General features: G+C 36.5%; 1 protein-coding gene across 1 annotated transcript in view; it reads right to left on the minus strand.

Annotated features, from left to right (window-relative positions):
- MYOM2 (myomesin 2) overlaps window positions 1-25,947 on the minus strand; it is a 73,317-nt gene that overhangs the window by 24,866 nt on the left and 22,504 nt on the right. The window contains exons 11-23 of the mRNA XM_086608339.1: window positions 24,803-25,002; window positions 23,581-23,634; window positions 20,800-20,927; window positions 17,613-17,796; window positions 14,277-14,451; window positions 12,653-12,774; window positions 11,839-11,859; window positions 9,884-10,071; window positions 7,213-7,339; window positions 2,668-2,846; window positions 2,384-2,498; window positions 1,627-1,783; window positions 1,416-1,522 (exon numbers count right to left, since the gene is read on the minus strand). Of these exons, the coding sequence (XP_086464465.1) occupies window positions 1,416-1,522; window positions 1,627-1,783; window positions 2,384-2,498; window positions 2,668-2,846; window positions 7,213-7,339; window positions 9,884-10,071; window positions 11,839-11,859; window positions 12,653-12,774; window positions 14,277-14,451; window positions 17,613-17,796; window positions 20,800-20,927; window positions 23,581-23,634; window positions 24,803-25,002 (1,757 nt within the window). The remainder of the gene's footprint in view (window positions 1-1,415; window positions 1,523-1,626; window positions 1,784-2,383; window positions 2,499-2,667; window positions 2,847-7,212; window positions 7,340-9,883; window positions 10,072-11,838; window positions 11,860-12,652; window positions 12,775-14,276; window positions 14,452-17,612; window positions 17,797-20,799; window positions 20,928-23,580; window positions 23,635-24,802; window positions 25,003-25,947) is intronic.

A 25,947-nucleotide genomic window follows, 5' to 3' on the forward strand; every position in this document is an offset into this window, starting at 1 on the left:
TACTAAAGATTTGGAAGATGAACATTACTGCCAATTCCAAATTTATAGATAATGCAAGGATTTATGACAGTTAAAGGTTTAACAAAATTACAGAAGAATTTATAGCATTTGGAGAAGTAAGTGGTCAGTGAAATAATGGTTTTCATTGTTAAGATACAAAATGTAACACTTTTGCAGGGATCCATTACAAATAAAAGTGTGACTTTGAGTGACAGGTACGATCAGGGAAGATATGGGCTAAATGTGGGATGGGAAACACCTTCAGTGCTCTTCTACAAAAAGTCTTTGAAGATAGGACTAGGGTGACAAGACCTACAGACAGTTTTCAGACTGATGCTTCAAAACTAAGCCAAATGGAAGTTCTCACGACTAAATGCATACCTGTCTTTTCCTGCATTATTCACTGGAAAATTAAAAATATTACAAATTTAACTTTCCTAGAAGAAGCAGATATTGGTAATGACTAAGTGTCCACATAAATGGTCCATGTCATGGAGAACCATACTTTGCAGCTGCACATGGATTTCTTCTCATCACCTACTTTGATTCGGAGGTTTGACATGATTCGCACTGTGATAAAAGTCCTGCCTACTATCAGACTCACACTCAGTCTCACAGAATCATAGAATCACAGAATCATAGAATGGTTTGGGTTGGAAGGGACTTGAAGATCATCTACTTCCAACCCCCTTGCCATGGGCAGGGGCACCTTCCCCCAGGATCATCTCCTCTCTTTAAATGACTTAGAAAGAAAGTAAGGAGAAGGATTTTCATGTTTAAGGAAATGGGCACAGCAATTACATCCTGTGAACTGGGAAAGCACCGAAGTAATTTTCGTGCTGTTTAGAAGTAGCAAAGTCCCCTGCTTTGTCTTTCACCTCAGCACCTCTGAATGGTAAACCAAAGTCACACTGAAGCAAATTCATTGCAACTCCAATGAAGCAAAATAGCTACAATGAAATAAAACAAACCTAATCTAACTTTAAGCCAAAGGATAATTTAACCAATGTATTCATTATGTGAAAGGCTCTAAAATCAAAGCGCGGAAGTGATATACTAGAGAAATTCATGAAACAGTGAAAAAATCAACATTTTAGACATTTAACTGAAAGTGTAACAGATATTTGCAAACAGCATTATAGTCCCAGCATAAAGAAAACAATTGTAGTTGGGCATGTTCTTTTACTTTTTTAAAGAAAATATTGCCTTAAGTTATCTCAACATTCACTATTGTGATAATCAGAAAAAATAAGTAATTGCACAAAGCCTGTTGTGGTGGTTTTTGTTTTTCCTTAATGTATAAGAAAGAATTTGAGATTTGTGAGATTCTTTTTTTTTTTTTTCTTGGACAGTTTTTTAGTGCAGCTGAGGTGATAAAATGAAGAAAGAAGTACTTGAGATGGTAAGAATCTTACCTTCATCATCCATAACGAAGCTTGATGAAACCCCATCTGTGTCACTAACTGAAATAGAGTAAGTTCCCAAGTCTGATTTATCAGGATTTTTGAAGTACAACTTAGAACTAAAATCATCAATAAAGAAGGATATAATTAGCAAAGTTTCTCATGTTACTGAGATTTTTAACAGGACAACCTGCTAATAATTTGATAGACTGGCATGACTTACTGATTTCCTTCTGTTTCAATCTTAAACTTATCAGAATCTTCAATCTCCTCATATGATTTACCCCACGCAAAATGAGATGCATCTGTAGCTTCTTTGCACTCAAAAGCCAGGTAAATATTACCCTCGTCATCCACACCTGAATATATTTCTTTTGTTCCTGCAAAATACGAATCAACTCAAATGTCAAGGCTGCATTTTTGTTTCAAGCTGCAATTCAGAAATTACTAAAACCCATGCAAATTTTGTCCATCTTCAATAATAGACACCAATCTTACTTACAGATCTTGAAGCATGTTTATATCGTATGCTGACTTAGCATCACATACTAGCAAGATTCTTACTCTACACAGAAAAAAAGTAATACTAAAAATAATAAAGGCTTATTGAGAAACGAATCTATAAAATGAAACTGAATATGAGAAGATATGAACAGTTTAAGTAGATTGATTTTATCACCACTCTTAAAGCTTTAATAAATGTGTTGTCATACTTCTTTTCACTCACAGCAAGTAGCACCTTTGTTTATGAGAATAAAATCTAAAATAAATGATTATCAAATATTTCCTGCAGCAAGTAAAGCAAAAAGTCTTGACAGTACCTCTGTATCCACATGATTTTTTTCTTTACATTTTAAGGCTAAGAACTTAACTCTTGAAATATTTATCTGTGCTACAATATCAAATCAAATTGATTAAATTCACTTCTAAGTATTTCAGTATTTTAGAAGCAGAGGAGATAAAACAGTTCAAACTATTACCTGGCCGTGCCTCGACAAGCACTGGTTCAGATATCTCAGATGACTTGCCTACCCCAGCATCATTCACTGCACGAACTTTGAAAACATAGGTATGACCCTCATGTAAATCAGTGACCTTAAACAAGATAAAGAGCAAAGACAATTTAAAAAACAATCTAAACTCTTTTGTTTACTTATACAAAGATGTTAGCAGAAGCCCAAGTTCAAATACACATCTTTGTTTTACTCAATCAGAGGTTTTTAGAACTCAGTTTTGAAGTAACACCAGCTAATGAAAATGTTACCTTAAAATAGCGCTTTGAAGTAGGTTTTTCATTAGCAGTGATCCAGTCTTCTGTATCTACTTCCTTATAGTCCACCAAATACCCAGTAATGGGGCTTTTGCCCTCATACACAGGAGCTTTCCACAGAAGAACCAGTGATGTATTTCTAACTTCACAAATCGTGAGATCATAGGCAGGACCTAAAATATTTCAAATATTGGAAGTTCACTTCGATATAATAAGGTTTTGCAAATGGCCCTTTAGAGGCCGAAATATATCACTTAATTTTGTTTTTACTGTGCTTGCTTTCAAAAATCTCATCCTTTGCAATAAACCTTGTATATGTGGTATTCAGGTCATTTTCCCCTCATGGTTGTATACAGCAATACCTGCTTTATGCAGTGAGTCACATTAGTATTCTGAAGCATACATTCTTAGCTAGATCTCAGTAACTCCATTTTAAGGGAAAGTCATTCATGTGGAAAATCCACGCAGTTTAAAATTTTCCAACAAGTAACAATGGTTTCTTGTCTATTATTTAATTCACCAGCCTCTCATCAAAGTTGTTTCACTGAGCCTGACTCAGGTTCATAATTTAGCATCAGGATTTTTATTTTTTGTCGATATCCATGAACCATGATCTTTCAGACTAATCCAAAACTCACTGGCACCAGTGAACTTTGGATAAGGCTTCTCATTTCCTGACAGAATAATTATGCGTTGTGAGATGGATAACAATAACCAAGAAGAACTTCTGAAGAGGGTGTTAGGAGAAGTGTTTACACCAAAAACATCCTGATGCTCCTCAAATGAGCAAGAGTTCATATCTTTGCAGCTATCAGTTTACCTTGTAGCATTTATTTTTTACTATACTCTTGATAGTTGTTTATATCAGCAGGCAATAAAGGCATAATTGTATCACTTTCCTATCATGGTGAAAACACCCATGACAGAACAATGATTTTCAGCCAAATAATGTAACTGGAAGCTTGCTTCTTGCGCTGTAAATTTAGAGTAAGGAATTCTGAAAGTGCCTGAGACAGGAGTTTTCTCAGTGTTGCTAGTTTGACCTAATTCAAGATACTACTTTTCTCTACAACACTTCTCACCATTTAAAATGAAAAAGAGTAGAAAGCTTTACAAATAAACCTGATCGCCATTCCAGCCTACAAGATGTTAATCAGTGATGAATGAACATGAAATTTGTAAAGGATGATATTCAGCAAATACATAGCATAAAAACAGTAGAATAAGTGTTTCTCCATAGTGGGTAAGCACATTTCAGAAAAGAAACATATAAGTACCTGCTGCAGACCTTATGAGGATTAATACTAGACATCTCATGGAAAGACTGCAATTCTCAAGGAAAGTAAAGCCTTCTCTCAAGGCTCTTTAAAAATCCAAACCTAAATGTCTATATATCCACAGATAATTAAAATTCCACTGGCAGATACACCTGCTAGGAATCTAGACAGTAGAAGAAAATATGTAATGAAGTATGTTCTATTCTGAGGATTCTGAGATCACAGACGTTTCATTTATTTTAAAGTCATGTAAAATAATTCATTAGTTATCATCACTAACTCACAGAGGCTCACAGAAATACCTAAGACCAGAGTTCTGCAGAAGGATGAAATAATTATGGGCTCTGGGCAAGGAATCCATCACTCATGCTGGAAATCCTGCAAGGGGTTTTGACCTATCTAAGGATACCTCCCTTCCATATCAAAAGGTGGAAGAATATTTCATTGACACTGGGAGTATATTGCAGTCACATTACATTAGTCTTCACTATCTTTAGTAAGTCAGGGAAAAGGGTCAGCCTCTTTCTCCCAGTCTTAAATCTCAATTATTTCTTTTCATTATTGCTAAGTCATTGTTTAAAAACTTACTCTAAAAAAGGCTTATGAAACATTTTAACAGGTTTGGCGATTCAGAGGGGATGAAGGGGCTGTTTGTTTGTGGTGGTTTGTTTAAGCAGGAAGAACGCAATACTCTCCATTCAACTAGTTTCATAATGAGAACAATGCAATCAGGCAAGGAGTAGAAAGGTCAAATTATTCATTATGAAAATGGAAATTTCACTTTCTTCATTTCCTAAAAGTGCCTTTTATGTTTTTTTCTTTATATATAATTTAAAATGAAGGATAATCTTCACTTGTTTATACACTAGGCAATTTCACTGATGTTTCGAAAACACCATAGAGAGTATAAATCACCGATCCTTTCTTTAAAGAAAGCAATTGTTCCACCGATGATGGATTTATACTAAATATTTCAAAATTACAAGAAAATGTAATTAACACAAAAGGAGTTAAGATCAGGAGGTAAAATATTTTGGTTTTGGCAGCTTTACCATGTCATTAAATCTAGAAGGTAAGACTTACGAACTCAGAAGAATTTAGCTAGAAAACATGGAGAAGAACTCTGACAAGCAGTTTTCCAGAAGAGAATCTGGGCATTAAAAAGAAGTAAACCTGGAACTTAGCATAACAGTGTAATGTGTTTTTTTCAAAAAGACAAATAGAAGGAGGTTTGTAAGCAGGCAAATACTTGTAGGATGTGTGGAGTTATCATTTCTCTGCTCAGCATTGAGAAAAACTTGAATTGATATAATGTCTCCAGTTTGCGTGCTGTCATTCAAGAAAGAACCAACTAGAAAAAGTTCAAAGAATAGCAAAAAATTGTTTATTTAGAAATAGGGAATACATGATCTATGGGGAAGGTTGTGTGAACTAGGTTTTGTCAACTTAAGGGGAAAGCTAGGGGTCTGATAAATTCTTTAAACACATAGAAAAGCTGTGCAAAGATGAAAAGAATAATCTCTTCTTCATGTCCACCTCTTGGTGGACAGGAAAAGAAGCAAACAGGCTTAAATTTCAGGAAAAAAGATTCAGGAATAATAGAAAAACTTTTAAACTGTAAACATAGTAGGTTAGGAATAGATCCTGTCCAAAGAATTTGGACTTTTTCACAGGTAGAAGTCATTAAGGAGGGATTACACTAGCCTCTGTCAATGAGATAGATACAGCTGATCCTACATGTGGGAAAGAAGTTGAATTAGATGGCATTTGGGAGTCTTTCCTAGTAAATGATTCCACGATCTTACTGAATTGCTTCTTGTTCCAGTCAATAATTACTTTTTGCATATAAGATAGAAGAGAAAACCAAAATTTTCCTGTCGCCTTATGTTAATTATGCCGTTTTGAAATCACTAAAAAAATTCCAACAGTTTTACAAAAACAGATTTAGGGATTGTTTTGTTGCTTTTTTTTTTCTTTACTGAGAAAAAAAAATGCATGAACATTTAGGCATGAAACAGATGTGTGTAGGTGTCAGACAGCTCTTGATGACACAAACAAGTATCAGAATGGATCCTTAATTGCATACCAAAGCTCAATGTCATAAATAGAATTCAATTTAACAACACAGCAGTATTTTACAGCATTTTGGTGAAAAGAAGGTAGAAATATATTAAAATGATAGGTACCTGTGTTTTCATTATGGGCTGTACTGTGACATGCTTTGTTTAGGCAAATCAGTACCAGACATCAGAAATAGCTTCAGCAAAAGTGTTGCTCAGTACAAGTGAGGGTGTTGCAATAAAAGCAGATTGGGCCTTCAAAAACACTTTCATCTTTTATTTACAGAACTCGAGCACTACTGAGGGGTATCAATTCTCCAGATGGCTAATACTTAGGCACGAATTTATATGCTCACATGAGGTGGACTAAAGTTTAACTTTCTTTTGCTGACAGTCCTGAATTCACGCTACTTCTTATTTAACATTTTTTACAGTGTTAGCATTGCAATTAGGTCATACTTTAACTACACTTAACCAGGACAAATTAACAGTCTCCAGCTACATCTGCACTGCTAAACTACAGACAACCTAAACACAGGTTTGAGTACTAGCACACAGTCGTTCCTACTGTGCAGTTGTTAGCACATTTGTTTTAACACCTGCCTAATAATAATCTCTCAGGTAACACGTAGGTACAATGTAGAGGAAACACATGAATAAGGACACACTACTTGAGACTGGAAGGCTTTAGCTGTAAAGTATGAGCTATACTGTACTACTTGTCTCTATGTCAAGAAATCAGTCCCTATTGTGTCTTACTTAGGACCAAAAAATATAGCTTTGGAATCTGAAACTCCAGAAATATTCTTAATAGACTGCAATTATGGTGCAGAGGTGCCTATATATTGTATAGGTGGTGAGTGAGAAGTGGAGCTTGTAGGGCTGAGCATGAAGAGCTAATAGAGGTAAAAACATAGACTAAAGACTGAAGACTTTCTGCTCTGAGCTGATGTGGACAGTGAAAGAATAAGTCACTCAGCCAGCTAAGTAAAGGTTGCCTACTTTCCAGGACATTCTATGTCATCAGCGAGGACACAGAGGTAGCTTTTAACAGGAGATCTCAGAAGCAACGGCAATCTCAACAGGTAATATGGTAGAAATTAATCAAAAGGCATCCAGCAGAGTTTGGCTAGAACATTACACTGACTGTGTTTTAAAGAGTTTATATTCAATTGAAATTCATGAGGAACCAATAAACTTACCAGGTTCTGGCATAGTCCAGGCTTTACACTTAAAATGCTCACTGGGATCTGAAGGTTGACCTATTCCAATCAGATTTGCAGCAGCAACTTTGAATTCATAGAAGGCATCTTCTGTCAAATCCTCTACCTTTTTTTTGTGAAAACAATTTAATATATCAAAAGCCATTATTTATATTCTTTTAATAAATTAAATACTTAAAAATAAACATTGGTTAATTAATTATCAGGCCTTACTGCTGTGCTAGGGTACTGGAAGGATCTAATTTGAAGATTCTACTCTTAAACTAAACACACTGCAGAGATCTACTTTGTATTTCCATGTTTCAGCCACATCACCCTAGGAATAACGGCACTCGATATATTGGCATGAGAGGCTATAAAAGGTTAGAGCAAAGGTCAAGAGAGCTCACTCAATGAATGAGCACTAGCAAGTACTTATGGTGTTCTAACATGAAATACCTTCTTGCTTTGCTTATGAATGGCTATTCATAAGCCATTCACTTAAGCAAGAGTTTAAATGGTGTTTTGGTCTAAAGAAGTCATAGTGGACTGACCAGGGAAGAAAGGAAAACAACAGGAAACTAAAGGAAAAGCCAATCCAATTAGTTCCTCCGTGTGCTGATAAAACTCTGGGAAAGTTTCTCTCGGTAATTTTTTCTGGTTTGTATGCGTCTTTCTCTTAATTACTATCTACCATTACAAAGGAAGGAAGAAAGCATTGGATATGGGATGACCAGAATCCGTGATGTATCTCTGCAAACATCTCTGGTAAATGCACCCTGCTTTATCTGAGTCCATCACCACATCACCATCTCAGATTTTGAGGTCAAGGTAGGTAAACTATAAGGCATGAAATTCTTGACACCCTGAGTGTCTCACAGTAGTAGCCCTCTTCTATCCTTCCTCTTCCAGATCGCATAAATAAAATAAATCTACACCTCAGTCCTTTGCATAATTTTACCAAAGTTATATTTAATCATCTGTCTCAAGAGAAGGAGGAAGCTGAGGGTAGTGGAGATACTGAGTAGTTTTAGATTTTCATTAATAAATAAACTACAAATATATTCTCTGGGAAAATGTGAGATAAAAAAGGATTATGGTGTGATTTTTTTAATGGTAACAAACATAACAATGGGATGGTAACAAACATATGATGGGGTAGCATCAAATACAAGACCAAAGCAGATAACATAAGCTAGGAAACGTCAGGCACTAATACAATTTAGACAGAAGACAGAAAAGATAGAGAGCTGTACAGTGTGATTCTCAAGAGACGACAACAGCTCAGCCTGTAAAAATGGTTTTGAAATCTCAAGTTATTAAGGGAAAGAATATTTGTGGGGTTCCCGTAGAATTATTTAATTAGTGAGGGTTAAACCTTTAGAGATTTCCCAGTGCTGTACTTTATATCTCAGGGCCTTCTCTGCTTGCAGTATGTCATAAAATATTCTGTGCTATTAAGAGCTGTCTTGCTTTTATTTCCCACCAGTATTTCAGATTCCAGTCATTCAAACTAATGTATGAAGATGCACCATCAGGCACAAATACAGTTACTGGCAGGACTGAGGCTTAAATACCTAATTAATTAAAGTTTGAATGGTTTCCCTTAATTTACATTACTCATTTGTTTATAAACGCATTAAAAAATGAAAATATCTGGAAAACATTGCTTAGTATTGCCCCTTCATGCCTGTCCTACCCCCTCTTTTTTATTTCTCAACATCCATGCTCCAACTGCTATGTCAGAGATGTGAGTTATAAACTCACTCACAAGAATACATACACCTGAGTATTGCCAGCTGCCTTCTGTGCATGAAACATTCTTCCTGAGCTCATCTGCAGCGTTAGTTTCTACTTTAGTGTCAAATATCTGCTAAAGACTTACTTCTGCCCTGAGGTTTATAGGAAAGTTGCTGGCTTGCAGATATAATTTTAAGAAGTATTTGGGAATAAAATCTGATTGTTTAATTTAATTTGACAACTGTCAGATTGATTAATTACTTGCTATATCTTATCTTCCTAACCTTTCCTCATGGAAGTTCACATCAAAATTTTTCTCTTTTAAGAAACATGGAATACATTATAAACACAACCAGAAGTAATTTATTTCAAAACTAAAATCGTTGCTCTGGTACTCTGGAAAGGAGGCAATGAGGCATAATGCTAGGTTTATTAATATACTTCCCTTTCCAGCTGAGGGTAGGTTTCGAGAGTAAGAGCAGGGACAGTCACATTTGTTCTCAGCCTAGCTCCATTTCATTTACAAGTCTCCAGTTCTACAGACAGCACGGTCATCTGTCCTGCGAAATGTTTCCATCATTTCTCTGCATGTTATTACAGTGGTGATACATATAGTGCTCATTAATGAATATAGTTTCTGAAGCATTTTATAGCTCATCTCATTCTTTGTGAAAAATGTACTTCACAAGTTTTTCCTCCAAAGTTTCCTCATCTGAATGGCCTTATTGGTCTTAGAATTTCACAGCAGAGGACGGTACTGATTCTCCACTTCAGTTTTTAAGCTTGTTGCACTCCAAAATACACAATAGAAGGACCTGGTTTTGTTGTAGCAAGTATTTAAATAATTCCTCTGCAAGAAAGTAGAACTCAGCCAAAAGTAAAGAAATAGTACAAATCAACTCCAGAAAGATAAGGATTCAAAAGTACCAACCGTATAAATCGTCCGGGTAATAAGGGAAGAATTGACTTCATGCCAGTTGTGATGGTTAGCTTCCCGTTTATCCATATAATAACCAAGGATTGGTGAACCTCCACTGTACCTTGGTGCTTTCCAGCCAAGGGTCATTGAATGACCATCACAGTTCAGAAGTGTGATACCATGAGGATATGATGGACAAGCTATAAGGAAGTAAGCATACTGAGAGTTAGGAGAGTCTAAAACACTGCAGTGTAGAAATTGTTTAGCATTTTTTGCATTGCTTTTGTTTCCTGCACCGTACTGCTATCAGTTCCGTATCGGTAACAGAGTAGTTGTAAACCTGCTAATCAACATTAATTTTATCTCCAAACATAAATGTGGAAGCTTTTGAAGCATCTGCCTAATATGCCGCTCTCTCAGGAGATAACAAGAAGGAACAGATGATCTATAGAAATAGTAAAGTCAACAAAAGTGTCTCAGAACAAATATTATGCTAGAAGATTGAAATGGATCAGATCTTTTCCAGCTAAGATCCAAATAAGTTGCTCAAGTATTTTGGAATACAGTAAGAATGACCCAATAAGAAAAAAAATTAAAAAGGCTATGAACTTGAATGAAATTAAGTCATATGACTGTCTGATCTATGGCCTTCATGGTTTTCCCCTCCTATCCCCATATTATATGCCTATTTCAGACTGAGAGTGCTTTCTGCCCTATAAAGAATAGAAACTATTTAGACTTCTACTAGCTTAATCTATGTTGAGGCAGAAAAGACATTTCCTTCATGAGTTTGCTCAAATGAGTTTACTCCAATATGTAACAGAAATGTCACTCAGGCGTCTTGTAGGGATGAATAAAACTGTTTTCCTGAGCTTTTTACACTCCAAATATTAAGAAACACCCTTTACAGCTGTACTGGTTTTGGTTGGGATAGAGTTAATCTTCTTCATAACAGCTAGCAGGAGGCTATGTTTTGGATTTGTGCTGAAAACAGCGTTGAAAATACAGGGATGTTTTAGTTACTGCTGAGCAGTGCTGACACAGTCAGTGTCTTTTCTGCTTCTCAAATCACCTCACCAGTGAGTAGGTTGGGAGTGCACAAAAAGTTGGGAAGGGACACAGCTGGGACCTCAAAAAACCAAAGGGATATCCCACACTATATGATGTCATGTTCAGCATTAAAAGCTGCAGGAAGAAAAAAGAAGGGAGGCTGTTTGGAGTGATGATATTTGTTTTCCCAAGTCACTGTTACACCTGATGAAGTCCTGCTTTCCTGGAGATGGCTGAACACCTACCTGCTGATGGGAATGAATTCTTTGTTTTGCTTTGCTTACATGCATGGCTTTTGCTTTACCTATTAAACTGTCTTTATCTCAACCCATGAGTTTTCTCACTTTTCTCTTCTGATTCTCCCCCCACCATCCCACTGGAGGCGAGTGAGTGATTGGCTGAGTCATGCTTAGTTGCCAGTTGAGGTTAAATCATGACACCAGCAAGCACTGTTTCGTATTTGCCATTCATGCATGAAAGTTTGCCCAAAGATATCCATTTCCTGACCTTGTTGTGCTGCAGTCAGTACAGGCTAATCTCCCGCCCCTAAAGCTCCTCTGATATTTTCAGTCGAATTACCAGTATAACTTGAGACAATGTGACTTACCTCATTCGGAAGAGAATATGTTAGCAGAGACCCTTAATACAGTCTCTGATGTTGTAGCTGTACTAGTGATCAGCATGAAACCATTGTAATCAGCAGAATGGGTTTTTTGTTCTGCTAAACTCCTGTTAAGGCTACAGAAACAGATAAAGCCATCCATGTCCCGTAAGTGCGTGTAAGACTCATGTGCTCTGTGTTTGCTGACATACTTCATGCAACCCTCATCTTCAAAACACACAGTGACAAAATAAAAGGTGCAAGTGCATTTATGACATAGGGGTGATAGATGTGAAAGTGTTTGTGCTCCACCTACCCATATGAGACACACTTTGTCCTAAAAAAATCAAATAGAGTAAGTTTGTCAGTAACATCTCATTTAAATTTCTCTTCTAATAGCTATTCTGAATTATAAATCTTTTAGAGGATTATTGATGAAAAGTATACCTGTTCTTCATATTCTCCAAGAGGTGGAGGCCATTCAAGTAGGGGAAAGATGTTCCATTTTAAATTTTTCAGTATGAAACTGAAACTGTGCAGAAATGAAAATTGGACCATAGCAGTTCAGATCTGTGTACTTTTTGTTCTAAACAATTATCTAGCCCTCCACTCAGCATGTGTCATTCCTAGTGAAGGTTGCACAATGGATTATTCTTACATTGATATTTTGCTTGCAGGGGAGCAGATGAGGTAGATTGTGCTTCAACATGGAGTAGCTAAAGGGAATTTTCTGTCTGGTCCAGCCACACAGTAGTGAAGATTCCTGAAACTCTTCTAAACTGAGCAAATTCCATGCTAAACTGATTTGCACCACTCCGCTCAGAAGCTACTTGTCAAACTTAATCAAGATTTACAGTTTCTTTGTTACAACTGAGGACCAGAAGGCAGCCTGGCCATTATAGTGAATCTGACCCAATATTTCTATCAGATATAATGAGTAAATATTTTTTTTTTAATAATGTCTTTTCTCTGTAGAACAGCCACAACCCAGAGCAAGAACTTCACTAAGGGGATGTTCTCAATAGCTGCAAATTTTGCTGTTATAGCAACAGAGACCAAAGGAGTTGATTGTTGAAAATATGGAACTCATTCAAGAAACAGGAAGCTGAGTTGCACAGAATCGTACTTACTAAGGGCTGCCTGTACAGTTATAGCCTCTGACTCCTGTGAGTTTTCACTGAATCCTACAGCGTTCACAGCTTTCACACGGAAGACATACTGCTCGCCAGTTTCCAAACCATGAACAACAAACCTGGATTAAATAAAAACAGCATCACATATTAGTATATATTTCACAGGAAGCATTCTGTGCTCTAACATGAAAACTTGGCAATAATAAGAAACCTCAACTTCATAAGTGTTTCACAAAGGAAAATATTTCCAAGGAGGAAACCGTAATATGACAACATGCTGTAGTACAATATAATTGGATGGGACACTGGAACAAAAGTGACAGGGCTCATGTTGTGGCTTAATCCAGCCGGCAACTAAATGTCACACAGCCGCTTGCTCACCATCCCCAACCTCTGGGAAATGGGGAAGAGAATTAAATGGGAAAAGGGAAAGAAACTCGTGGGTTGAGATAATAACAATTTCATAATAACAATATAAAATTAAAAAATAATAATGATAAAATAATAAAAATAATATGTGAAAATATATATAAAAATAATATACACAAACAAGTGATGCACAGTGTAATTGCTCACCAACTAGTGACCAACACTTGTCCTGTCCCAGCGAGCAATCCCGAAACAGGTAAGTCCCAACACCACAACTCATTCAATTGCTAGTGCTGATTTACCAGGTAGAATCAGATAAACTACAATATATTCCCTCTGAACTTTGGCTTGCTAAATTCTTATCTATTCTTGGAAGGGACTCTAGTTTTCACTGTGTTTTCATGGTCACTATCAAAAACAGTTTTCAGTTTTGATCTGAGATTCTAAGTAATTATTCTAGCAGATAGTATAGTCAGAACTATCCTATTGTAGGATATGTTCACGTATGAACAAATAAAATATTTTTCTTATTTTTGTGCTGTCCCAATCCCTTTGACTAAGAATTAGCCTCTTTTTCTTTGATCAAATTTCTTGACTATTTGGTCAAAGGATTCAGCAGAATACAGTCACTCATAATTAATTAATAACTGGCAAAATACATGAAAAAAATGATGTGCTTGTTATATATCCATAAGAAAATATAAATTACACATCCAAACTTTGCATTTGGTAAGTGATTCCAATAAAAGTAAGTCTGGTTGTCACAAAGGAAATTACTTGAGGAATCACATAATGAAGTGTGATGTTTTCAGGAGAAGGTATAAGAAAGCATCAGAAACAGACAGCTGGCATCATGACAAGGGAGCTAGAAACAGAGCATACTGTCATTTACCCATAGATTTAGCAGGTCAAGGAGCCCTGATATTCCTGGGATGGAACACTTGGATAGCCTGCACAGCAGTGTCAGTAGCAGAAGCACATACAGAATCATGTCTCTAGAACTTGCTTTTACAACTCAAAATCATGGAAGAGACAAAAGATGCTTCTCTTTGGAGGAAAAAAAAAAAACAACACCAAAAAAAACCCCAAAAAACAAACAAGGAGCCGGGAGAGAATGTCTGCCCTGCAATCTGAAAAGCTTAGCTTTGAGAGTCTGCAGACTGTTCTTCATCATATTCATTCAACATTCACCTTCCATGATAACACCATTGCTTAGCAAGTAAATTGGCTTTAATAGAAGTATTGTCAATACCTGTTATATTTAATAGGTTTATGGTTACTAGGTTCCCAGTGATTTGATCCCACCACAGAATAATCAATGTAGTAGCCATACAAGTCCTCTTCATGTTTTGGTTTATCCCATTGAACTACAACTGATGTTTTTGTATTCCTTGTGGCCACTACTTGACCAGGTGTAGATGGCACAACTAAGAAAAAGAGACAAAAAGTGTACTATTATGAAACACACAAAAATAAAAATACATAGAGGTAGATGCAACACTGTATGCTTTTATCGTATTTAATCACTGCATCTATGACTTCTTTTACCACATAAATATTGCTATATGATATATATTTTAATATATTTGTTTCATTTGTCTGGATACTTCTTTATATGTTTGTATAAATATATTTCCTTTTCTATTTGTTTACTTAGAGTAAATTTACTCTAAGCTATGTGGCTTCCTACCTGTCTGATTTTATATAGGTTTTCTGAATGAGTTACAAATATTTTCAAATATCAGTGTGGATAAAGGCATACAGATATGAAAATGTTCTCTTTCAAAAGTTCTCTCTGAAATAGCAGGCTTATGTATAGCCCCTGTAGCACTGCTGCATCAGTAAGAAAAGTACATAAACTGTTAAGGTATAATATCATAAGAGTTAAGAAAAGGCCAGCTTTTCAGGACAACTTTAAGCATATGTTTGGATGCTAAGTGTTCAGCTAAACTTAAGCTAGATGGATTTCACAGAAGCATAGAAACAGTGATTGAAAAGGATCTCTGAGGATCATCTAGTCCAACCTGTCACTGAGAGTGGGATTATCACCAACACGAAGGTGGTTTGTCAGTCACAGATTTGTCCAAGTCTTGAAAACTTCTGACAATGGAGATTTCATAGCTTTCTTACACAACTCATTCCAGCATTGCACTGTTGCATTCTTTTCACTAAGAGAGTGATGTCCAGCCTGAATCTTTTAGAGTACGATTTGTGGCTGTTGCCTCTTTCTTTGTCATCTGGCATTGCTGAGAATAGCTCGGCACCACCATCGTTGACTCTTCACAGGTCACAGCCTCTAGGACCCTGCCCCTCTCTAGTTTCTTTACCTCCATCCCTCTAAACTAAGGGAGCCAGAACTGGAATCAGCATTCTAAGATCAACCTTGACAGCACCAAGCAGAAGCGGATAAAGCATCCTCCAATCTGTTGCCTACAGTTCTCTCAATGTAGCACACAGTTCACTTTACATGCAATGAAATTTCACTGTTGGTTTATATTGATCTAAACACCCTGAATGTGCATAAATCGAACCAGAAACATCAAGATCCAAATAGAAAAAAAAAATCTTAGTAAGGGTCAACACACAATCTGCACACTATAAAATGTCTATCTGAGCTTTCAAGGAAAGGAAGAAACTGAGACAGTGTCTCAGTTTTTCATGATAGTTTAAGAAAAGCATCAGCACTTGCCTATTGAAGGCATTTTAATTTCCTCAGATTGATCTATTTCAGAGAACTACAAGCAGCATGAAACAAAACAAAGGCAGTATTTATTTTCATTTATTCTTTCAATCTCAAAATAAAATACTTACACAGTGTTGTACTTTATGCAGTAAGTCTGTAAGATCAAATGTTCAGTTTGAGATAAAGGAACGTACTTTTAGGAGCTTATGTGTCAGTGTCTACAAGCATACATTCCTAAGGTGCCGTTGTAGTCAAGTGCTGAGACTTCTTTGTGGAGCTGGAAGATATGACTCAGGAGATACTTGAATACCTACAACCCTCTGAAGTGGCAAACTGAAAGCATTTCAAAAGGTACTATATATCTGTTTGGCCAATTAAACCGAGCCTCTGATCAGTGGTTGATAAGAGTCCCGAAAATTATTCATCTCATCCCCACGTAGACACTCCATAGCTGGGTGCCACAGGGCAACTTATGGCAACATCAGCCAACTTATCCTTCAGTGAGAGCAGAGACATCTAGAGCACCTGGAAATGCCTACATAGAAATACCTACATTTAGATGTTAATTTCAAACTGAATACTCTTTTACCACTCTATTCAGTTCAATAATATTAAGTGCCATTTTGGATGGCGATACTCCATCTGTCCTCTAGTTTCTGCTCAAGAGAGAAAGCTACCCATAATTCCTATGTAATGTTTGCCAGCCCCATGAAGTTTTCTCAGCTACCCTCAGGAATGTCAAATGGCACCACGTGCAGGCAGCTAAAAGAAGCCGTGTGTGTCTGATGTATTTTAGCTCAGGTGGTAAACTCTATCTCTGAAAATACTCCTGCAGTTTCTCTTTCAAATAGCATCTTCTGCTTTCTGCTTTCAGCTGTAGCTATGATTTATTCAGAACATCTTGCGTTAAACCCTAAGGGATAGCCTATTTTCTGTACTAAGTGAAATAAATACAGTATTTTTCTTCCCTACCTTGGGGAATGTTGAATGGTTTAAATAATTTATATGCATTAATGAGACATCAAATCAAGAATACATAAAAGGAAAAGATGTTTTTATTTCATCATCTATAGTTACAGATCAAGTTAAAGGTGATGGATTATATTTTTTAATTTATAGTAAACACTAAGAAGGCTGTATCTATCAACAGTTAGTGAACTATGGTATATGAGATACAGTAAATATTTCTTTTATTTCTAGCAAGCGTACTAGTAATATATGTGCTTTTAAGGTAACAGCCATCAATACATGAGGCTGTTACATGTGACTTCTGCAAAACTGCAAGAGCAAACCAACTATTTGAGCAACAAGATGAATGACCACTCTCTAAATTTTCCCTTGTTCTTTTTTGAATGTGGCCCCAAGATAAACACTTCATTTTCATTTGGAAAGTTATCACTGAATACGTAGATATATCTTCCCCTATCCCTGAAATCTACTCATCTGCATGCCACAGGAATTCTGCACCAGCAGTAATCTGCAACTTAGAATACTAAGAAAGAAACAAAAGGCTACTTTCTCTAGTTGAAACTGTATGGAACTAGGTAGTATATAATTATCTGAGCCAGACAATATAATCATCTAAGTTAGTGATTACCCTGTATTATCCTATTTTTTAAGAAGTCACATTAATAGAGCACTCTGAAGAATGAATAACTAAAATTAATATAACTTTTTATCAATTATTGGTCTCAACAAGGAGACTTGTGATCATTAGGAAAATTTTAGAATGTTTCTAAAATTTAGCATCTTGATCTTTTTGAAATCCTTCACAGTACTGAACACAAATCAATTTGATTACTATTATTGTAATTATACTAATCTAATTATAATGAAAGTTGTCTATTTCTGTTTTGTAAAATATCAATTGTATTTAATATCAATGCCTTGTAATTAATGCCTTACCAATGGTATCTTGTGGTTGAATAGGTTCTGTAATTTCAGATGGATCACTGATGCCATGCTTGTTTGCTGACAAGACTCGGAAAACATATGATTTTCCTTCTGCAAGGTCAAACACTGCATAGCGAGGAGATTTTACTGCAACCTGTGCATTGACTCTTTGCCAGCTTCCACTGCCAACCATGGACTAGAGAGGGAAAAAAAAAAAAAAAAGCTGTGAATCACTTCTGTGAACTGTCAAAAAATGAACATATTGCTGTATTGCATCCTGTCATGAATTTATTTGAGAGCTAAAGGAGAAGGATCATTCTTAATTGCCTCACTTTAACATATGCAAATTCTCATAGCTCATGCATTCAATTACTCTACAAAAAAGTCTGAATACCTCACTGTCTCCCTGCCGGTCTGGACTTCAATATATGCACACTTGTACATACAGCTAGCCTTCAGTTAGAGCCATGACTGTCAAACTGTGATCAATCCCAAAAGAATTACTCTCATGTCCTGCAAAACTCACTTGAACACCTAAAGGGTCAGTATAAAGCAAGCAAGTCCTAATCCAAATTCTGAAGAAAGGTAGGGAGGGGGATGTTACTTTACTCATTGCTGTATCTTTATGTATTCTGCTGGGTAAGGTCATGTCCCTAAAAGCATTTGTCGAATGAAGCAATTACTTCTGAATATTCTCAGTGTAGCAGCTGAGCTACTCATCATCGCAACTGCACATGGAAGAGAGCCAGCAAACCAGCACTCCAAGAGAAGTCTGCTGTCCGTTAGGTTGCCCAGATAAACTGTTGACCCAAAACAAAAATTAGCTACAGAGTCTTTCAGCAATTTTAGTAAAACCCAAGTGTCCCATAAATAGCTTATACAAAATTTCCTTCAAGCACGGAAAGGTGCATACAAATGAAATGTTTACAAAATTTTGGAACAGACAGTCTGTGAACAAAACCCAATAGACGGTGAATTTCTTAGAGGAGGAACAGTGTTTCATGGGTGCTTGGAAACTACCCTGTATATAATGAGGCCAACTGTAGATAAATAATAAAAAAAGTAAACAGCTGAAGCCCATATATCAAAATTTTTTTCATAGACACTGAACCCATCTAGAGTTCTCAAAAAAAAAGAAATATAACGTTCACTTTCTTCATAATAAAAAGATGGAAAATATTAAATAAACAGTATTTTGACATGTATTTTACTTTCTGGCATGAAAAACATTAATTGTTCTATTTCATTTTCACAGAGAAAAGAATCAACATCACATTTTATTTTGTAGTTTGATTTGATTTATCTGTTTTAAGGGAACACTGCTATGCAGCATGGAGAATTCGCTTCCATTTTGTGTATCTTGAAGCCCTTAAAAATTCTTTTTTGTTCTGCAGGACTAAGACTTCTTCATTTGAAATAAATTAATTAGAAATTGTGCTTTTCTAGACTAACAGATGATGATGGAAGGCAAAAACCCAAACATTCACTTATGAACTGACTGGGCTATTCATATATATGTTATTTATATGCAAAAAGATTTTAGATTCAGGTATTAATTAGTTTAATGAACTTTTCTTTTCTAATAATAGCCTTTTAGTTCTCATTCTCACTTTCTCTCAGTAAGTTTGGCATTTAATTAAGACTTGTTTGTTCATCATTGTCATTGCTCTACACTGTTTCTGAAACTATATAAAGCTATTTCTGCAAAACATGCAGATACATATATTTTCCAATTCATACTTAGAATGAAATTCAACTAACTAAGTGTAGGTGTCCACTCAATAGAAATCTATATTGGAGCTTTTTATGTGGGATACTTCTGCATATTCTGGAAACAACTAAATATTTGAATAACTGGTTCAAAACCCTGAAGTCAGTGTGCTTGAAATGTACCTATAAGAGCAGATGTAGACAACCGGGAATCATTAAAAGGAAGACATGACATTATATTGCATAGAAAGAAAACTAAGTACTTATTTCCATGGAAATTGTCACTACTTTTCTTGAATGTGAAAGGCAGAGTGGGAGAAATTATGGACATGCTTGCTGAAAAATTTGACTAGACTTAGACTTCACTTTACACCTACTGTTTCAACATTCAGCAGGTAACGGATGATAAAGGATGTAGAGATGGGCTGTAAAGGGCTTTCGAAGCGGAGATTTTGATGTGACTGAGAGGGCAAAGACAAGATGGGGGCTGCAATTATATAAACAGAATGATTGGCTGGAAAATGAGCTTTGAAGGAATGCACTGAACAGAAGTGAAAGGAAAAAAAAATGCATCATAAGGCCTGAGAATAGGCTGTCACAATATCCAAGATGCAAATTGAATATGTGGCAGCTTTACGGATAGTTTTAGTGTTTGTGGATCATTAAGAGGGGGCATATGCTAGAAGCATAATTCATAAAAACTAAGTATAGCTTGGCATGTAAGAGTTTTAGAGGTCAGGTATGAGGCCCAATTTACCTACTGAAGTAATGGGGAAACTTTGTCGCAAGGAGGAAAAATTATGACCTCTGGCTCTAATACAACATACTTAATTTAGACACTTGGCTCAGAAACAGATGTATCCACATTTTAGTAGCCTAGATGGGAGAACAAATCTTCCCTACTGTGATCACCAAAGTTCCCTGTCAACTCAAAGAGAAGAGGAAGGCAGCCATGAAGACTACCAGGGAGCAGTGAACCCGAGACAGATATCTGCGTCTCTTGTTGACCTTACGGGGAATAAATTGGAAATGTCAGAGTATAGCACAGGGTGCCGTAAGCCTGTAAAAAGTGAGGATCAAAATATGAGTCATTGTTTATTCCTTGCTCTATCACAGGGCTACTAGAAGCTTCCTTTTAGTTTGGTCAGACTGCAAACTTCCAGTCTTGTCTGCAGGACTGCGGAATGTTAAGATGTTTCTTTTCCATTAAACTTCTACCTTACATATGTAGTTTGTTCTCATTTTAGACAGCAGTAAGCAAATAGCACAGGGGCATCCTTTCCCTCAGACCTTGAATTTCAATGCTCATTAAATCATGTAATAAGACATTTGTTTGTTGATGCTTCTCTAACATTCCATTACCAAATCCTGTGAGACCTCAGAAAGTGTTAGTTTTATTGTTCATTCTGCAGTTCTAAAAATGAGTTCAATGTAATTGCACACAGCAATGAAATGCCTTACAGCCAAATGCCACTGTACAGTACAGTACCTTCTCAATGAAATACGTCAATGGCTCCCTGCCACGGGGAACAGGTGGATCCCAGCTGATTACAACATATGTTTTACTGATTTCTGAAGCATGTACATTGGTGGGAGGGCCTGGAATCTGAATATCACCTACAAAAGAAATAAATGAGTGAGTGTTAAACAGCAGATTAAACCCTGGGTCAGCACTCATGCTACAGCTCATCTTTCTGAACTCCCACCCTGCAGTGCAATGCTCAGCTATTAGGGGCTATGATATCATCTGTGCAGTTCACTTGCTCGCTTCAATTAAATGTTGAGAAACAAAGCATCGATATTAAAAGCTAGTTATTTACTTTTTCAGTAAAAGTTAAATACACCCCCTGAAAGCCTGTGCATTTGTCATGCTTGTTTTCTTTGATCACATTTGAATGACTTCTATCCACTGGGCAGAATGCCTTGGAAAAAACCTACTCACTATATGCAAATAAGAGATATTTTTTGATCAAAGATAGAAGTCTACAGAGATATTACGAGAAATTAGACTAGAAGATATCTGTAAGGGAAGTACAGTAAGGAGAAAAACAGCTTAAAACAAATCAGAAAGTGGAAAAAGAAGCAGAACCTATTAGCAATGTATCCTGTAACATGATGGTATTACCAGCTGTACAGTCTAAAGCACTTCTAAAAACTGTAGCTGATCTACAGAGATAAAAATATGTCACCAGCCCTCTGGTGACTCCATCAGTTGGAGTGGCTGGATCAAACCCCTCTCCTCACTCATACTGCAGGTTTACCAGGAGCATGAGGCAGGACCTGCATACCCTGGGCCAGGCTGGAGGAATTCAGCACAGCCCTTTGTGATCGTGCTCACCCACTACAGTGTGAGAAGGAGCCAGTTTCACTCTCCAAGGAATTACAATGGTGTAAAACAACACTAGATAGGAGAAGCTCGGACTTATGACGGACCGCTTCAGGCATAGCTATACAGCCCTGAAGAAGATTCCTCTTGGTAATAGATCAGAAATAGCAACTCAGCAGATATCTAAAATATTTTATTTTATGTCTTGCAATAGAGAAAGCAAAAAGTTTTGTTCTTTTAACATACATTTTGCCACTTCTCAGGCTAGCAAGGAGCACATATCCTCTAAATGCTCAGGATTTGTCATTAAGAAAGAGAAAAATATTTCCATACTAATCTCTAAATCATGGAAGTGATGTTTCAACAGCTTATAAACATCTGTAGAACCAACCGGGCTCAAAACGTACACTGAAGTTATTTCATCGTATACATTTCCTAATCAAAACCATTTTTTTTTAAAGCAAACTGGCATCCAGAAAATAAAAAAAAAAAAAAAAAAATTCTCTCAATGGTTTCTATATTTGATTTCCTACAAATACACTTCTTCTTTAAGAAAGGCACATGAATCAGATGAGTTTAAGACAAAATTGCTGACTTACAGTCAAGAAATTTACAATAATCCTTCACAGCATAAAGCATAAAGTCAAAAGTTTCCAATTGGTTTCACATAACTAAGTCTCAACATATTTTCTTACATCCTTGAAAACCTCAAAGCTGACATAATTTGTAATAATTTAACATGATGGTACAGCCTCTTTTCTCAGAATGGAAGGTCATCCAGCACTTAAAAGAAAATCCATTTGTGATCTATGAGATCACTTTTACAGAAATGGTCTTCAATCTTGCAGATGAAAGTAATGATCTATATAAACAATGATATTCGTATATTCATAATCCTTTATTAAATACACACATTCATGTAACAGAAATCCAAGTATCATTATTCATCCTTATGCCAGAGTGGCCATTTAACACCTCTGATCACTCTCAGGCAATCCTGAGAGTAGGATTATGCTCTGTGAAACCAAACAAGTAAGACAAACGTATTCTGATCTTATAATGTGATTCTGATCCTATAAGACCCGTATCAATTCATTTAGGGTATGATTGTAAAAATACAGAAACTTCATCTGTCCTGCTCATGCACTGAGGAAACAATTTAATGTCTGATTCTCCTTCAAACCACATCTATTCTCAGATGTTTTCTCTTTTACTATGTTATTATTGGAGTTACAGCTTTATAACTGTTGTGGAATAGAGTAGATAGACCTTTTTTTTTTACTACTGAGCCATTATAATTAGCATTTTTGACAGTTTAAGTGAAAAAGAAGATCAGTATCTAAGCCTAAAAAAAAATCACCACATACAGAAACAACCAAAGACAGAAGAAATTCAGGCTTAGTCTCAAAAGTTGGCAGTGATGTCTTCAGTTCTCCTGAGGAAAAACAATATTTAGCGTATAACCTTAACCTTAAGAACAACCTCTCTATTAAGATAGGTATATTAATTAAAGAATTAGGATGGATTGGATAAGTTTTATAAAAATGGAAATAACTTGTTCAGATCACCAAATTCCATCTGAAAAAAAAAAAAAAAAAAGCTGTATTTAGCTGCCAGAAGGATAGGAGGAAGAGAAATGTGGGCAATCAAATGCAATTTTCAACTTTTTAAACTTAGCTTAGCACCAGCCAAAGCAAAAAGGTGAGGAGATGCTGTCAGTACATAATGAAAGCAGTGCTGTTGAGAGTGTGATGTTCTCTGTCCTTGTAGACCTTACCTTTCACTTGTGTTCTCTCAGTGTTGCAAGCCAGCATATCTGTCTTTGTTTATCATTCTAAAGAGTTCACTCACTAGGTGGATTTCTTTTCAAGCTTTGTGTCTGATTATAATGCTAAATTCCTGGAATACAAACAGATGGACTGAAATCATAGAAATGCTACATACCTTCAAGGTCATCCTTACTGATCGCGATCTTTCGCCCTTCATCCACATGAATAGCTGTTAATCAAAACATTCAATTAGTTTCTTGAACCAGTTTAATATATTTCCAAATTTTGCAAATTATTTTTCATCACATCTTCAAAAGCCCATACACCACTATTTCTATAACTGTATTATTACATCTTTCTCAAGATGTAGTCAACTCAAAGTCATACACTGGTTCATTCACATTCACAGGAAAACAGCGTGATAAGACAGTACTGTTTAAAGATGTGCTAAAAAAGCAAGAATCATGGTCACAGTAGATGGATTCAATTCTGTGGCAGATTAGGAAACAATTACATCATGAATTAGACTTTTGTTGTAGGAATTAATCATAAAGATAATGGCAACTGCATATTCAACTCAGATTTTACAAGCAACACTGGGGCAGTGCTCTGCAGTCTTCATAACGAGTTTAATTCCCCTCTGAGTAAAAAGAGCACATAGAAGGTGTGCAAGTACACGATATACGGAATCTGCACAGGGGTTTAGGACAAGGCTAAATCAATAAAACTAGTCCCCAGAGCAAGCCAGCTTACTCTATTCATGGAGAAGCTCTCACAAGGCTCCTTCGCAGCCCGTGGTGGCCTTGAGCACAAGACCAGCTTTCAGAACAAGCTTGTTCATTAGATTGACTTTTTCCATCCGCTAGAAAAGTCACAATATCAGAGACCACCCAGCCTGCAGCATGGGGGCTTTTTGCCAGCACTGGCACTTCACTGAGAAAAAAAGATGTGGATAAATACAACAGTCTGTGGGCCAGTGAATTCGTATGACAATTTTATTTTTTCTTTAACTAAAACAGACATATTCAATAGCTTTTTCAAAAGTTACTACCAGCAAATATAGAAGTTTATGAGATCTGAGGGTGTATGTCATAGTGCAAATGATACAAGCTTCCAGGGTATATTAGCTCTTTTGAAAACATTTCTCCTTGTGATAATGAATGTCTATATTTAAAGCTAAGCAAAACCAGCCATAATTGAGATAGAGTCCCCAGGTCTTGCCAAATTGTATCTATAGACCTTGCCATTCCAACTACATCCCCCACCTTGAAATTAAGGAGATATTCAATCAAAGGAAGAAATAAACTCTACTCTTTAGGTTAACTAAGCAATAGAATTTTGGAAAAAAAAAAAAAACATCAAATATTCAACATCTGTTTTAGCCTTGCATAACCTACTTTGTGTTCTCTCCAGGTCAACAGGGTCAAGAGCTGCAACTGGTTCAGAGACTCGAGAAGGCCTGCTAATGCCAGCATTGTTCACCGCTCTCACACGGAATATGTAAGACCGTCCCTCAGTAAGACCAGTCACAGGATATTTGCAGATTTTTACAGGAGCGTCGTTGCACTGGACCCAGTTTTCCAAACCTACTTCACATCTTGGAGTAGCAGAAGACAGCATTTATCAGTATCATTCCACGATAAATATCCACCATCCTACATACACCAAGTCCAAATCACAGAAGTTATCCTCACTAAGTCGAGTAACTAAACCATACACCTCATTAATGAAAGTCACACACTTTATAGACCATTTCCTCTGATCAGACAACAAATTCCCACCTTGCTCGTATTTATTCATACTGCAATTGCAAAGGTCATTTTTCTTGCATGGTTTTTGGCCTTTTCAACTCTCTCTGCTTCCTTTCCGTTTGGTTCAATTCCTTGTTATCTAAGGAACAAGTTATTCACTTTTATTTTTAACATGCATCTCCACAGAACATGCTGAAATGGCAACATTCACCTGATCTTTTCCATCTCTTTCTTGTCATATTTTTAGGCAAGCATCTTTGTGCTTTTCCCTCCAACGATGGTTGGGCCACAGATTGTAGGAGTCATCAAGAAATAGAGTAATATCCTCATAGTGGCTTCTTTGTGTCCACACATCTGTTTTGTGTCCTACTACTCTAAACTTCTGTGGAGAAGACTGCCTTTAGCCCTGACAGTACCAGGAAAAATAGGGTCATGATCAAGGGCTCCTTGGTGCAGCAGTAATTCAAGCAAAATGTCAAAAGGTACAGCTGACTGCATTATACACAGAATAGGTGAAATACTCTCATGATCTATGCACTGCACAAATTAGATATAAATGGTAGAGTCTCCAGGGCTTAGGTTCATTTCCTCATACTGACTGCCATTCATAAGCCAACGTTTTCCAGCAATTCCCTGACAGTTGTCTCTGAACTTACAGGGTAGCAAATAGCAATGAGTTGCAAATGTTGCTTTTGGGTGTAGAGTAATATACATTATGAAATCATTTCAGTAGCATTTTTTCTGACTGACAGTTTCAGACACTAAGGATCAGATGTTCTGCTCTGGCTACG

Source organism: Tauraco erythrolophus, chromosome 2 (assembly GCF_009769465.1).
Source record: "Tauraco erythrolophus isolate bTauEry1 chromosome 2, bTauEry1.pri, whole genome shotgun sequence".
NCBI lineage: Eukaryota > Metazoa > Chordata > Aves > Musophagiformes > Musophagidae > Tauraco > Tauraco erythrolophus.